Raw genomic sequence first — 15,828 nt, 5'->3', positions numbered from 1 at the left:
TTCCCCACAAATGTCTGTAGTTTGGCCCTAGAAACAGATCCCATCACTATTAACTGAAGGAAGAGCAGAAAGTCTTGTCCAGCTATTAATGTCCAGGACAGTCTGGGCAGTGAGTCTGGGGCTGGCAATGGGTCAGCCGGGCTGCCCCACCTGCGAAAGACGAAAGTGAGGCTCACTTGAGTCTGCCTGGGGCCTGAGAACAAGACAGTTACACACTTAAGTGTCTGGAGGAAAGGCCCTTGTTTTTGCTTGGGCTCCTTACACCTACGTGTGATCAAAGTACACATGTGTGGGAGCGGCCGCAGGGAAAGGAGACCCTTCCTCTCTTAAAGGGGCAGCCTGTACTCGAGTGCAGGCACCTTTCCTCCAAACCCAGGAACTCTGCCTAACCATGTTCAATCCGCCACTCAGACACACACTTGGATGGTCAGCCAGCAAAGCTGAAGGCAGGAAGCGGGCTTCTTTACAGCTTTTCCTCCTGAGGTCTGCGAGGTAACTGATTTAAGTTTTAAGAAGTCACCAGAAATGGGTAAGGTTTGGATTTGAGGGTACGGAGTGAAAATTTTGTTTAGAAACCAAAATAGAAAGGAAAAAAAAAAGCTTTATGTCACTAATGTACATGTCAAAAGAAAATGCCTTCCTAAGCATGTAGGTGACAAGAAGAAAGAAGGAGGTCTTCACTGATTAGAACTAGAAAATAGGACTTGAGAGTTCTGAAGCCTGGACCTTTTCTAGTAGGCTCTCAAATGCAATCTGAGCTTTATTTTATCCTAGGGGGTAAAGTTTCCCCCTCGTACCAAGTTTCCCCCTCGAGAAATGACTAGTTAACGTATTCAAATTCTTGGGGAGGTGACTAGATCCTAGGCCATCATTTGAGCATATAACTTTTCAAGCCTTTATCTAGCAAATAATTTCTGAACACCCCTCAAATGTAAAGCATGGTAGCCAGATTGGGTGGAATAACAGAAGAGGGTATTAAAAGCAGCACAGAGGCAGCAGAAGAAACACTTCTGTTCCACCATAATGGGATGAGCTGAAAGGCGCTACCCACGCCTTTAAAGAACAAAGGAGCGAGAACCCAGCCTCGAGGGGCCTTCACGAGAAACTGCACCCATCTCAGCTCTGAAGGTCAAACACCTCCACGGAGCCCAGCCCTAAGAGCACCTCTCCCGCCAAGCAAGTCCCAGCTTCCTCACCGAGTTCAGACTTTCACATTCACCCACCTTAGGACAACTTTCACTCTCATTATCTCTCAGGGAGAGGTGAGTCACACAGCAAACAATGCAGTTCGGTAAGTTAAAGTCAACAATAGGCACTGAATCCAGAAGCCCGTCATGGGCCACCAAGAGCGTCGGGACCACGGTCTAGAGTCCTGCTGTACGACCAGCCAGACACCACGCTGATCAGTCAGGGATGATGGGGCCATGACCGCATGCTGCTGGGCCCTCTGGCCACAGGCAGCATATGTGACTCCATCCACCCTGTCCCCAACCAAGGTCAGGCTTCCTGGGGCTGCTCCAGCCAGGAATGGTGCAGAGGGCACAAGAGGCCATTCCTGCAAGACAGAGAGCTCCCCAGTCTTTGATCGAGGAGTCCCATCAGCCTGGCCACACCTCTCTTGGAATTGAGCTGCAGTTGGAGGCTCTTCCTACAAACCTCCTTCCTACCTGCGGCACAGCCTGAAGGCTCCCCTGCCCTTTCTTCCTCTTCCCACTGTGTCCTTCAGATGTTCTCCCCCGAGTCTAATCGTGCCTTGGCATCTGCAGACCCAAACTAACATGCTACTAACGTTGGATATTTTCCTACAAATTGTCTGACGTTGTGAAAACCTGTGAAAGGCCTCTCCTTTGCTGTTTGCCGTGTGACTTTGGGCTAGACCTCTTCCCCCTCTGAACCTCAATTCCCTCCTTTGTACAATGAGGATAACAGATTTTTCCTCATGTGGTCACTGGAGACAGTTAAAAAAAAAAGAATGCGTATGAAAGAGTCTAGCACATAGTAGGAGCTCAACACACATGTGGGTTGAGCTGAATAGCTGAAGGGACCTAATCTGATATGAAATATTGGCTGTGCCCCCAAGATACTGCCCGGAATTACTGGAATTCTGTAAGTCAAATCCATCATCCCCTGACCTCGAAGAATGTAGAACTGTATTGAAGGACAGAAGGTCTGGAGAATAATACGAAACAGTGGTAACAATGAGCACCTAGAGGGTGCTTCCCGTGGACCTAGCACTGTGCTGGGTGCTTTCCATAAGCTATTCATGGAATTCCCACAATAATCCTAGGAGATAGGAACTCCTATTATGACCATTTCGCAGGTGAGAAAACTGAGGCACAGAGATGTCAGCTTGCCCACAGTCACGCCGCTGGCCAGTGGCAAAGCCAAGACACACTCAGGCTGCCTGGCTCCAGAGTCCATACTCTTAACCCCACCACGATGAAGCCTCTGCAACATACCCAGTGGTCAAACAGCCTGGATGGTCTCCTGTCATGTGCTTAACCTGGATTGAAGTCTGAAGGCATAAAAGTGACAGACGGGGTGCTGACAGCCATCCTATCTGTAAGCATCACACGAAAGTCACTTTAGGGAGAAGAGGGAGGGATATACAGAGGCCCTAGAACAACAGGGGTTTGAACTTCATGGGTCCATTTATACATGGATTTTTTCTTTATAAATACATTGGAAAATCTTTTTGTAGATCTGCAACAATTTGAGAAAAACTCAGACAAAACCGCATAGCCTAGAAATATGGAAAAACTAAGAAAAAAGTTGGGTATGCCATGAATGCATAAAAGAGCCGCAGATGTACACAGAACAGACAAAAAGTAGGTAAATCGACTGTTTACGTTAGCAGGTCAACAGTAGGCTAGCAGTTAAGTTTGGGGATCATACTCGGATTTCTGACGGTGTGGGAGTCAGCGCCCCTCACCCCCGTGTGGTGTTCACGGGTCAACTGTAGCACCTCTTGAATGGAGTCTCCACGCCGGGGAACCACTGGTCAATCAGTGTCCAGAGAGGCAAAGGCATCCAGGGAACCAGGAGATGCCAAGGGGCGAGATCTCACAGAGCCCTTCCCAGCAGAGGCTGTGGGAGTTTCCAGGCCGGCTGTTCAAGGCCGACAGGACCTGTGTGGACGCCTCGGCAACACACTGGCTGAATTCTGTTCAGTGGAAACATCTGACTTCAAAGACAGAAAGGTGGAGCTTCAAAGTGGAGACAGAGTGGAATTCCAGAACTGTCACCACCCAGTTCCACCACTTGGAGTTAGATTTTGTTAAAGAAACAGTGACCCAAATACATGGGAGACTCAGAGACTCCTTTAAAGCTGGGGGACTGGGTCCCCAGAAAAGATGTGTCATCGTGTAAGTTTCCTGCCTCCTAATCCAGGCACCCACAGGCCTCGGCGAGTTGGAACGCCAGGGTCTGAGATTCTGTTTTGTGAAGTATGAAGGGGCCTCTCCGCCCCAAAGGCAGCTCGCCGGAGCTACCGTAGCTGCGTCCAGACCCCGGGGTGGCTCAGCCAGCTGCGGTCTTCAAGGGCAACTGACGGAAACAGGGAACCTCCCTGTCCATATTTCCGAAGCCAGTTAGAAGAAAAAAATGAAGAGTGAGGCCAAATCCTCCCACCGTGTGATCTTTTCCACGGGTGGCAGATGATTAAGAAAAATGGTCCCAAAGCGAACCAGTCAGGAGGCGGAAGCAGTGGAACGTCCATGCAGGCCACACCAAGGGGCTTCTGCCCCCCCCTCCCCCTCCAGCCCAGAGCTGCCAGGGAGATCTCCTTCCCCAGGCTCCAGAGTATTTCCCCAGCAGCCTCATAACTGAGCAGCATGTTAACCCGTTACTCCAGTGAGGTCCCAAAGGCACTCCACACACCCCCTTAGGAGCCAGCGCCAAACACAGCACAGAGAATCAGAGTCCCCCCGGCTTCTGGCAGCAAGCCTCCAGTTAGGCTCAGGGGGTCTGTCTGGCTTCCTACAGCCTGCTACTCACAGGGGCCTGTGAGGAGAAAGGGAAGATGCTCCATCTGCCTTTCTCACTGCCAAGCTCTTTTCTTCCCAGCCACCCAGGTGCTGTCCGACGATGGTCTACACCAAGACTGTGATGCTGCCTGTAAGCCTGAGGCCAGGCCCAGCCTCGCCTGGGCCGAGAACCTCAGGGCCCCTGTAACAGGCAGTACTGCACGCAACAGGCACCAGAGTTCTACGCTCATGTCAGCAAGCTGGTTCTTCTTGACTTTAGTCAATTCACACCCTTATCGCGACAGCAGGGACATGGAAAGACTATATTCCAGAGCTTGGCTCAGGGAATCACCACCCTCCCCCCATTATAAAACTCCAGGCTGTTCCACCTGTAGACGAGCATTAGAATCTTCTGCACAGATTCACACTGCACTACCCTGCTCCGGTGATGCGCCACCCCCCTTCCTCGTCAATGACTTAGGCTCACACCAGAAGCTTCCTCGGTGGTTGTTTGTACCTGAGGACGCTGGGATGATTTTGCAATCCAGCTTTCCGTCAGAAAACTGTGATTTCAGGAAATGCCATCCAATCTCAGGTTTCATTCTGAACTGAAGGGCTTTGAAGCACTTCTTTTTGCAGGAAAGTTGTTTATTTTCAAATACATGTTTTAGCAGTAGCTTTAGGTTCCTGAACCCTAAAACTCAGTGACCAGTCAGATCCCCCAGGTTCTGGGCATGGCCCAGGGACTCTGTTATTCTGTGACGGTGGACGGGCTCTAATTTATCTACAAAATAGCAAGAAGAAGGTTTATCTCAGGCCAAAAGCAACAGGGGAATACCTAGGGCTTCTATTTCTACAAGGCTGGTACGGCTTCGTGTGATGCCTCACGCAAAAATATTTGCAAGTTGGATTCCTGACGGTCCCATATCGAGCCTTTAGGAGACCGAGGGATCAGCTATTCACAAATCGGCCCAGCACGGTAAAACATACTTCCGTTATAGTTACTGACTAGCTTTGGGCTCAGCTTTGCTCAGGCTCCAGGATAAAGAAGAGATCCTCACCACTTCATCAACAATTACAACACAAAGCTGGGGCTTCTCCTAGACAACGACAACACGACAGTTACCAGCAGGCCTGCTCCATACCAACTGCAGAAGTGATAGGAAAGGATTCCTTATTTGTAGCAACAAAAGTCTGGCAGTCTGGAGTGAAGCTCTATAAAGCTGGTTTACAGAGCAATAGCTCCAACTCCCTCCTGCCCCCAAACCCCCCCCCCCCCCCCCAACACACAGTGTGAATTAGTGACAAGCAAGAGACAAGACTCCTAATCTACTCTATGGGAGCAACTGAGATAACCAATGAGTGTTCTCATTCTTTAAGAGGGAGAAAGATTTCGTACTCAGGTGAGACATCTGGCACTTAAGGTTTAATTCAAGAGCTACCTTCCTGCAGAAGGCCTGGAGTAAGTCCTTTTTGGTGCCTCAGTTTCATCATTGATAAGAGGGGCCTGGAGGGACAGAGAGGAAGGGAAAATACTCTTTGACAATCCAACATATTATTCTACACCTGCTGAAATGGAAAAAAAAAAAAAAATCAGAGATGCCCATGTGTGTCAAGGATCTAGAAAGCTTTTTGTTTAGGTCCATCAAATACATAGAAAACACCAGGCCACTTCTCTCAGTTTGTTTTGTAATCAGATGGGGTTCATAATGTATCTTCGAACAAAAGAAAATGGAGCTCTCTGATCGTATCAGTTTGATAACCAAAAGCGGTCCCAGTAAGGTAAGAAGGTGCATTCTTGGCGGAAGCCAGCACTGCATTTGATGTATTCTTAACTCAGCGAACAGGCAGGCTTTCAAGCCATGTTATCTGCCCACACATCTTGACCTAATTTAACAAGTTGCCATGGGAGCCCAGTGAAGGTTGATGCAATTTTCTTATCTTGGGAGGAAGAATGCAACTGTGCGAGAGAATGTGAAAATTCAGTTTCTAACTGATTTCCACACTTACGGTGCAGTAACTACGACAGCATCTGAAGAAGGAAAATGTATTCCTTTGAGAGTGAGACGAACAGAGACCTAGGCTCCTACTGCACTGGCAGGAAAATGGATTCACACCCCCGCACAGGGAATCTATACATACATCCTTTAGTTCAAGCCAAGTCATAGTGATGTAAAAGGTACACATGTGCTCCTACCGTGCAGCCACACATACTCTGGAGTTAGTCGAATTTTAAGGAAACAGATTAAAAAAAAAAAAAGAGCTCAGAACTTGAGATAGAAAATAGGTGTGACATTTATGAGCAATGAAAAGTCTTGCCAACACTTATACAATGATTTCCACTTTCCAAAGTACTTTTCCAAACTTCAGCTCATCTTAGCATGTCTGCATAGACTCAGAGATGCATTTATAAAAACTCCAGTCACTACACGCTCCCCGCGTGGTGGAGGGGGCTGAGTAAGCATGTTCCATCCCCCTTCCCTGTTCCCTAGGATGTATGTGAAATGATAAGGGGTCACAATGAGGGGCAAGATATAGTTTGCACTGAAGACAGGAGAAGTCCACCAGGCACTGAACACAGGAAGAAAAGACACCCAAATTTGGACCACTCCCGACATGCCTAACAAATTCCTGACCTTCATCAAACCACAGCAATACGAAAATCCAGTTCAAGTCTAAGGACAATGACAATGTCTTGAATTCGTCAAGATAGTGAACCTTCCAAGGCTACGAACACTTGTCTGCACTCAACATGGGCTCAGATTTGCTGAAATAATTGATTTGTTACGAGTGAGCTCTCTCCCCTGCGTCTAGCACCATGTCTAGCACTCATTTGTCTCGTTAATTGAGTTAGTTCAATTACATTTTCACAGATCTCCTACCACCGAGAGAGGGAGGGACACTTCCATTTCACTAAAAGTAGAAGAGGGTGCAAGGTAAATTTGCCTGAAATCACACAGTGTGTTAGCGCTGGGAGGAGCACAGAGGACTTCTGTTTTCTGGGCTATTGTTTGCACCTCCATTTGAGATGGTTTGAAAAGTTAAATCCCCAGTTATAAAGAAGAAACAACTGAATGGTAAGATACTTAAAAAAAGGTTTTTTAGTTCAAATGACTACTTGAATTTTTGAGATCTTTAACTGATAATCATCCTCTCTTTGCTTCCATTCACTGAATTAGTTTTATTCCCCTAGAAAGAAAGAGATAGAGATAGAGACAGAGACAGAGACAGAGACAGAGAGGCAGAGAAAGAGAGAGGAAAAGAGAGGGAGGGAGGGAGGGAGGGGGGAAGGGAGGGACGGAGGGGCACCCATTAAAAATAATCTATCCAAATAAGGGATGACATCAAACATAACTCACAGCTCCAGGATATTCCTGTATTTGTCCTGAAAAGAGCTTTTGAGGTTCTCATCTGTTTGCCTCTGGGTTAGGATTGCCAGAGAAGCCTCACAGGCGGCATTTTGGTGTTGGCCCTCTTGATGACAGTTCATGTCCCTAATTTGTACTTCACACTCATTCCTCGTTCTTAAAATTTCCAATTCACCCTTTTCCTTCTCTTCTTGAAACTGGGACACGTGGGGAGATTCCCAACTCTCAGATAATTCTTGCCAAGGTACTGAGATCATCTCAGTCAAAACCCTTTAAATCACTCTTGTAGACTATTAGCTCTGCAAGCTTCTCCCACCTACGAAATCCAATAACTAATATATATATATATACCCCTCTCAGAGGAGTTTCTATTTGAGGTGGAGATGAGGCATTCACCGTTTCTAGAAACTTCTAGACTTTCTGGAGTGTAGCCATGAATCCTTAACAGAATCTTTTCCCATGAAGGCTGACCTAAATCATAAGACTCTCTTTGGCCAGAACCCAAACTTTAGAACTTAAAGTCAGTTTATTTAATATCATTATCCACAAAACCGCCTTAACTAGCAACATGTTCAGAACTGTACACCAAGCTGAGAGAGAATGATGAAAATTGTCATATGGGAGAAAATTATAATCGTGCCTGGCAATGGTGGTTATGGTGGAGATTATGCCAGAGGGAATAAGGCAGGACCTTTAATAAGGAGAAACTAAGTTGAGGATTTGGTCCTGGAAGCTAGGGCAGAAGGAGAAGAGGTGGCCTTTACACTTGGGCAAACGACAGAGCCGAGTGTAACCTGCGCCATAAGAACAGAAGCAAGTACAGCCACTTAGAGACGTCTGCCGCCTCCACAGCCCAGAGTCATGCCAGAGCTGCCCCGGCCTCTCCTCCTCCTAATTAAGCAGCACTTCTCTCCTCCTTCATCAGTGTATCCAACTGGAGTCCAGTTCTTAAAATACCTAAGAGTTATTACAGGAGCCAGCACTCCTGTGCATATTGAAAGAGACTTTATATACTTTCCTCATTCCAGGTGTCATTAATGGAAAAGGGCAAACTTTCATTGTCTGCTGCCCAAGATGGGAAGGAACTCCCTGGCAAAGCAGCAAGTTCCCATCTACTCGTGATGTTCCCGCAGGGACCTGGGGAATATACTGCAGCAAGAAGAAAGTAGGGAACCTTTAAGCTCCTTTCTGGCCCACGACTCTATATACAGAACTTGTCGCTACCTCAAAATCCAGACCTAGCTCCTGAGCACCTATCCGTGCACTGAACCGCATGGGGAGCTGGAAGAATGCAACGTAAAAGACACACACCCCCCTGATCCTTGAAGGAGGAGGAACTTTTCTAAGCATGTGAGCTGTTCTCAAAGGTCAGCTGGCTTTCCTAGTAAAGACCTGAGATTTCCCTCACACAAGAACAGGGATCCAGCACACTCTTCAGATCAGACAGACACGTCACTAGAAACACAGATCTTGCTGTCTGTCTTCATCCATACAGAGGGTCCCCACCAGTGACCTGTCCAGGGTGGATAAACTGTAAGAGAACAGAGGGCAAGGTCACAGCTGTGTCATCCAAGCTTAAAAATAAGCTCTGCTCGTGACACAATTTCTAATGTTTCAAAACACGACAATCTTACAGAAAGGGTCTGATCGTTAACATGCGTCTGCTCCTTGGACAGTTGTCAGATATACTCTTCAAACCCTTCCAGAGCTAGACAGCCTATGGGCCACACCTTGCTTGGACAATGAATCATTTTGCTCTAGTACCAGATTCTCAATCAAAGCCCAGACTCTCAACATACATCTTCCTTCCTCTGTGACATTTCTTCGGTCACCACTACTACAACTTTCACTCCTGGAAAAAAATCAACAGTAAAGCTAAGCGACAAGAAAGGTTTCCTACATAGGGCAGGATCCGGCCAGAGTGTCCGGTGACTGAGGGCACTGTTCCCATTGGAGAGACCGGCCAAATACTGAGGATTCTACTGCAGATGAGTCCAGGGTGTAGGCCATTCCGGGATGGCTTTGAGAGATGCCACTGCTGGTTTTGGGTTTAGAGAGACCTCCCAAGAGCAGGCGAGAAGTCCTTTGATGCTAGACCACAAGGCAGAGCTTCCAGAAACACCAAATCAACAGAGTTCCCTTCTCCCAGCACGGGGTAAATATCCAAAATATCAGTTTTCCCTACGAATCCTGGAAAGGGTCCCTTGGGACAGAACGACACTGCTTGCTTCCAAAAGCCAATGGCTATTCACAGAGTGGCTTGAGAGGCTAACCCAACCTTTCCGAGTCTACTTCTCCCCACCCCCCCGGAAAGAAAGAGGCTGGCTTCAGGGGCTGGGAATGTGCACAGAAGCTTCCAGGGAGCCCACCCTCAGCGAGCAGGAGGCGGGGCGGGCGCCTACCTGTGTAGCCAGCCAGGGCCGCAGCAGGGATGACAGGCTTGTCCTTGTTGAGGTCAGCACGGTCACGCACATAGTCCTTGAAGGTGCCCTTGGGCTTGTGGTTGGGCAGGGCGGCTGGGTAGTCCTCTGAGTCGAAGCTGTCGTAGGACGGGACGCGCTGCAGGCTGTTGAAGGATGACTGGCTGCTCCAGGACTGCGTGAGGCGGTCGCAGCTATCGTAGCTCTCTATGCTCTCAAAGGAGTCCTGGCCCCCGAGCTTGCCTGGAGGAAGAGGAGGTGGGAGGAGGGCAGGGAGGAGGGATGGGAAGAGACACTGTGAAACCCTCTCGGTGAGGATGCGCAGGACGGATGGAGGGAGTGGCCGGTGGGGATGGAGGCGTGTGGGTTTGCTCTGGGGAGGAGGGGCTGCCTGGGCCCAGTCTGCGAGCCCCCTGCGTGGTCTCGTCTTGCTCCAGAGCCCCTAGGACAGAGATGCAGAGTCGGGCGCAGCTTCCATCTGCCAGAGGGAGACAGCAGTGTTTGGGACCGCAAGAATTCCAGAGCCAGAAATCTACAGGCTGAGAATCATGCCGGCTATGATGGGATTTCTGGCTGATGAATTAGACCCAATGAGTAGATGAGGAAATCTGAGCAGTGTCAGGCCCAATTCATTCCCTATCCTAACTCAAGCCAGGGAGACGATTTCAAAAGGCCCCATTTGGCAAAATATTCTGGTCATGAGAAAAAAAAAATTCCATTAGACTAAGAGCAGATTGACCTTCCTTGACCTTGGAACTAAAATATTATTTTTTAGCCTTTCTTCCAAACACTCTTTTAAAATGAAATAAATGCAGTACTGCCTCTGTGCCTTCTCAAACAGAGAAAGAAGTTATGATATGCTTTTTCCAGGAGGTTAAAAAAAGCAAACACTATCACTCTTCTAAATAGAAATCCATATTCTTTATCCTCTCCAAGTGCAGCTTTGTACTTGAAATTTGTACTTTATTAGGGAAACGTAGGCAATAAAAAACAAAGAAGTCGATTAAAGAGTTAAGGTCCACAGCAGTGTCAGAAATCCTTTACTGTATGAGTTGCTTAAGGCATTCTTAACTGACCACAAGATCATGCAAGTTCATTAATTTCCCAAACCAGGTTATAAACAGCTGCTATGATTGCATAATAGCTGCTAGAGAAATTTCCACTGGCGAAAATGCCATTAAGAAGGAGCCTAACAAAATGGGGGGGGGGGGACCAAAAATAAATGCATCTATCTACTGAAAAGGCTCACAGGAATATTTTTTTATGTTTTATTTCCAGATACTTTCCAGGCAACCTAAATTAAATCATGGGAGATTAAATGGCCACCTCAGCAAATTCAAGAAGCCAAAGGATGTGACAAATGTGTATGCAGAAATACCTGTGAGTCAGGGCTGGCTGGTCTACCATGAAATTTCAATCCCAGAATAAGGGCTGGCATACACAACGTAATACTAATATGTTTCTGGTGTATTCTCCCCTTCATAACAGAGGGAATTCGTTAAACCAGTGAAATTCAAATATTTAATCTTGGTGTCCAAACCAAAATTAAATATACAGTAATTAAGAAGGAAGATACATTGCTTCCAAAACCAAATTTTTTTAACCCCAGATAAAAGATACTCAGTTAAATATGTAATTTTTGCATAATCTCCCCTTGTAGATTTCCTGAACCTCTTAACACCTCCAGTGCAGCTTGGAACAGAAACATAGTTATTTAGCTGCTTCATCTCATTCTTTCTTCCAGTCACTCATTCAAAGAAGGGTAATCCCCAGAAGGTAGGTACATGGAAGAGCTTCATGGAATCATCGGCCCCGCCTACCCAGTCCACTGTCATATTTGCAACTTTTTATTATTATTATCTACTCAGTACTCTGTAATGACCTACATGGGAAAAGAATCTGAAAAAGAGTGTATATAGGTATACCTATAACTGATTCACTTTGCTGTACACCTGAAACTAACACAACACTGTAAATCAACTCTACTCTAATACAAATATTTTAAAAATAAAAAAAGAAGGGACTGTCCCTTCCAGAAATTCACATTAAAAGACTCAAGAAAACAGCCCCCAACCAAGAAGGCAACAGCTCCTTTTCAACAGAACAGGAAATTTTGTGGTCTCTCATAAAAAGGTATTTGCTCACACCCGCTATCCATCTTACACATACCAAAAACCTAAGAAAGAAAGTTTATATTTTCATGAAGAATACTCCCACAAAGTCACCGATGTTGAGGCTGTAGTTATACTCAAACGTCCCTGAGATGATTCTCTCAGTCCTTTTTATATTTGGAGGGTACAGAGACTGGAATTTTCACATGCAAGACAGCTGAGCTTCCAAGGAGTCCCAATAAGCAAGGGCACTAAACGAGGCCAGAACCACTCTCTGGCAGCCTCTCAAACATGAACCGAATGCAAGTCTGTGGAGAGTTGCAGTTTATAGCAGTAGGCTACTTTCATTTTAGCTCTCTTTCACAATCCTGGAGCTGGGAACCATCATTTACGGGTATTTTCTCCCAAAAGGGGTTGACTCCAACTGGATTAGACACTCGGTTAGGCTACTGTGCTCACGCAGGGAAGCTCCACGCCATCCATCAGCTGGCTTTCCTGAGAAATGTCTCAGCGAGGTCCTTCCAAAGCTATTCCACCACACAGACCTCGGAGCACCCAAAACAGTAGGTCAGGGAGGACAACGGCGGCCCACTGAACAGACTAGCACAAAGAAGACAGCTCTCCGAGTCCAAAGAAGTGCAACATCGAAGCACTCTATACCCTAATGCAGTACACGAACACTACGATGATTGTTGATAATAAGAAGCTCACAGTGATGCTTTCAGTCTAGACCGATCCTACCACGTCAGAGCCAATCAGCCCCTAGAATACATCCTGTCTGCGGCACTTCTAACTCGCCAGAAGCAACCGTGAACGGACCGGTCTCCCCTTCGAGTCTGTGTGGTGTGAAGCTTGGTGCGAGTGAGGGAGAAGGAGGCCAGAGAGAAAGCCCTCCTGTCCCTTGGTACAGGTCACCGTCTGGTCCATCGGGATTCATTTGGGGTCGCGGGGCGGGTGGGGACCAAAACCAAAAACCAAGAGAAGGAGAGGGAGAAGGGGGTATTGCACAAATGCAAAGCCAGACGCAACTGGTAAAGGACCTGGCAGCAGATCTGCCCAAAGTGACACCACGGCTGAGTCCCCACGCACACTCAGCCTCATCACACACGCACAGGAAGCCCCGTGAGAAAGAAAGGCGCTCTGTTGCTGTGACCCGCCTGAGAAAAAAGGTACACATATGTGTAAGTATTTAAATAGACCGGCATCCAAAAATAAAGAAGAAAGGGGAAGGCAAAGCTGGTCCCACCCATCCCCTTCTGTCTGAAACACAAACACCCCGGGGCTGCAAGAAGGCAGATTACAGGTTCCGATTTTGCTGGGGACTTTCCCTCTGCAGGCTTGCTGGTCATCTCGAGGCCTGCTGGGAGGAAGTAGGGACCTGAACACTTGAAGGAGATGACAATGTGTGCGGCCCGTGAGGCCTTTGGGGCCTCACTGAGGAGAGGAGCAGGGTCATCACTGAGCAGAAATCACCACGAGGCGGCCAGGCCCGACTTCCGTGACCAAAGGCCTCGCAAGCATCGCTCGGAAGGGCTTTCTCCTGTCCTCTTCCTGTCTGTAATTCTCTCCCATTTACCCATCAGAATAGTCATCTTTTTCAACTTGTTGGAAATCAGCTATAGGTCTTCCTGGATGAACAAGTCCCTCTTTACGATGGACTGCGCTTTTGTCAGAAACAAAACAATCTGGACACGTCACTAGGTGAGCCGTGCCTCTGAATGTTTATGTCCTGATCTTAAAAACTGGGCGTACTTAACCTTTTTTGCTTTATAAAGTCAGCCAGCTCTATTTTGAACCATTCATTTCACTGTCAGTGAGTATTTTATCATTGCCATAACAGTCATGGCAACAAGAGTACCTTCTTCCGGAAGCCTCTGGCCGCCTCTTTCCCTGGTCCTCTACCTAAATACACCCTTTCACCACACTGCTGAAGACTGGTTCCAAATAAGCTGTTGGTTAACCATCTTCTATCTTCCCAAACCAAAGAAGGCACAGGAGGCTAGGAAGCCCAGGCTGAGAAGCAGAGGTCACTCAGATACCCAGCCAGGATGTGCAGTCTGACCGGGAATACCTGGAACACCAGGACGATGTGGGCTCTCCAGGAGGGTCTCTGAAATCATCTTTATGTGATTGTGTCCTCCTTAAGCAAAATCCTCTCCAAGAAAATAACGCACACCTTCGAAAAGAGCCACGAGCACCTGAAGCTATCACGTGGTGAAATGTTTTACCCACATAAGAAAGGCGATTGTTCTTCCTGCCAGATTTCAGTTCCACCATGGACCCAGAGCCTTTGGCATCACGAAGGACTTGGCTAAAATTCCATGATACAAAGTTCTTAATATCTAGACATTCTAAGACGGAAAGGCTAAAACTCAGGAATGCCCGGGGCTAAGAGCGAGGGGGAAAAAGTGGGACCTGGAGAGCTCACAAACTCAGGTAATTCTTAGAATTTTCTAGAGCAGAAATCCGACCTACCACGACTGGTCCTCCCCATGCACATGTTGTCTGGGGTCACCACTTCTTGTTTGATGGCAAAGTAGTCAGTCTGCAAGGTGTCCGTCTGCAGAGGGTCCCGGAGGATGACCGAGGGGTAGTCGTTCTCATACTTGAGGGAGAGGAGCTCCTCCGAGCTGATGGGATGGAGGGTCTGGTAGGACTCTGTAATGAAGCTGGGCTCGGAGAACTCCGATGGAGGGACACACTGGGCATGCTCGATACCGTAGCCTGGAAACACAGAGCATGGGCAATTGGAGAGAGGAGAGATGCGTACTGGAAACAGGCCGTTCCTCCCCATTGACAAGGGCCCCCGCAATGTCAAACAAGCTGACTACCTTTGGGAATGCAAGAAAAATATTTTAAGTGAGAAGGGCCTGGGTTTTCAACCTTGCGCCACTACTCAAGAGCCGTGGCCCTTGACGAGACACTTCCCTTTTCTGACTTGAGTTTTTCATCTCGAAAATAGGAATGGTGGCAACCTTCCTCGGGGTGTTGCGATGCAGATCCAATGACAGCATACGTGGAAAAAGCCTACCCACATTTCTAGCACACAATAAGCTCGTTGTTGTTGTTAGGATAAAAATCATAATAGTAAAAAGATAAAGTGAAAATAAACCTGCTTAAGACACCCTTTGAAAGCAAAGCCATCAGATAAGCACAGCCCGAGGCTAATTCTCTCCCTCCGGCCACCCAGGAGGCCTGGTGAGGGATAAGGTACTACAAGGAGGAGGCTTTACGTTCCTGAGGCTGCAGGGCATGCTCTGGAGGAAGGATTTCAGAGGAAGTGCTGCCACATCTACCAGTAAAAAGGAAAGAACAAGGTCCAGGGCAAAATCCCTAACCCGAACCTCTGATGGCCACCACGGGGCACATAAGAGTTTGAAGGCAAGTCATTGTCTCTCTGTGCGACCTTCATGCTGAAGACATGGGAAAGACCCCAGTGTAGGTGCGTGCAGGTGAATAAAATGTGCAGATAGGCTGAAGCCTTGTGCTTTGTGGGAAGAGCAGAACAACCAAGAGTCTACATTTAAGGAAATATTATTTTCTGTAGCATTACCAGGCAGGGGCCTGAGATGGCCTAGGACAGGGATCCTTTCCTAAGTTGCCATGACAGGGAGAGGCGGGAAAAGCAGGGGGTGAACTTACTAATGAAGTAATCCGAGGTATAGCGCGACTCTGGGTAGGGAGGGTTGACTCCATTCACTTGGTACGGCTTCACATCCTCTGCAACAGACAGGGGAGGGATGAAACAAAGAGGTCAGCGTGCAAGCAACGCTCAGCCGAAGAGGACCCTGGACAAAAGGACCACAGTGATCTCAGTCCCTCTTCGCAGAAATCTGCATGTCCACCGACTGAGCTGGTGTCGGGGTCTCCCCTGACGGGGGCCTTGTCTAGAGACGAGCTCACTGAAGGATGGCTAAGTTTATGATTCCAGTAGCTGCAGAATGGGATTTAGTATCTTGGAAAG

At 47.7% G+C, this 15,828-nt stretch overlaps 1 protein-coding gene across 4 annotated transcripts in view; it reads right to left on the bottom strand.

The window, feature by feature from the left end:
- The window catches only part of ETS1 (ETS proto-oncogene 1, transcription factor), a 113,781-nt gene that overhangs the window by 12,355 nt on the left and 85,598 nt on the right, over positions 1–15,828 (bottom strand). For 2 of the 4 annotated variants that reach the window (XM_027093004.1, XM_027093005.1), the window contains 3 exons: positions 15,507–15,584; positions 14,340–14,588; positions 9,736–9,996 (listed from right to left, as the gene is read on the bottom strand). In XM_027093004.1, coding sequence (XP_026948805.1) covers positions 9,736–9,996; positions 14,340–14,588; positions 15,507–15,584 — 588 coding nt within the window. The remainder of the gene's footprint in view (positions 1–9,735; positions 9,997–14,339; positions 14,589–15,506; positions 15,585–15,828) is intronic. The other 2 variants (XM_027093006.1, XM_027093007.1) reach the window with 1 other exon arrangement.

The sequence above is a fragment of the Aethalodelphis obliquidens genome, unplaced genomic scaffold, assembly GCF_003676395.1.
Source record: "Aethalodelphis obliquidens isolate GAN/ISIS:26980383/991018 unplaced genomic scaffold, ASM367639v1 scaffold82, whole genome shotgun sequence".
Classification (NCBI taxonomy): domain Eukaryota; kingdom Metazoa; phylum Chordata; class Mammalia; order Artiodactyla; family Delphinidae; genus Aethalodelphis; species Aethalodelphis obliquidens.
Note: the sequence above shows the minus strand (reverse complement) of the source record. Positions and strands in the feature narration are given on the sequence as shown.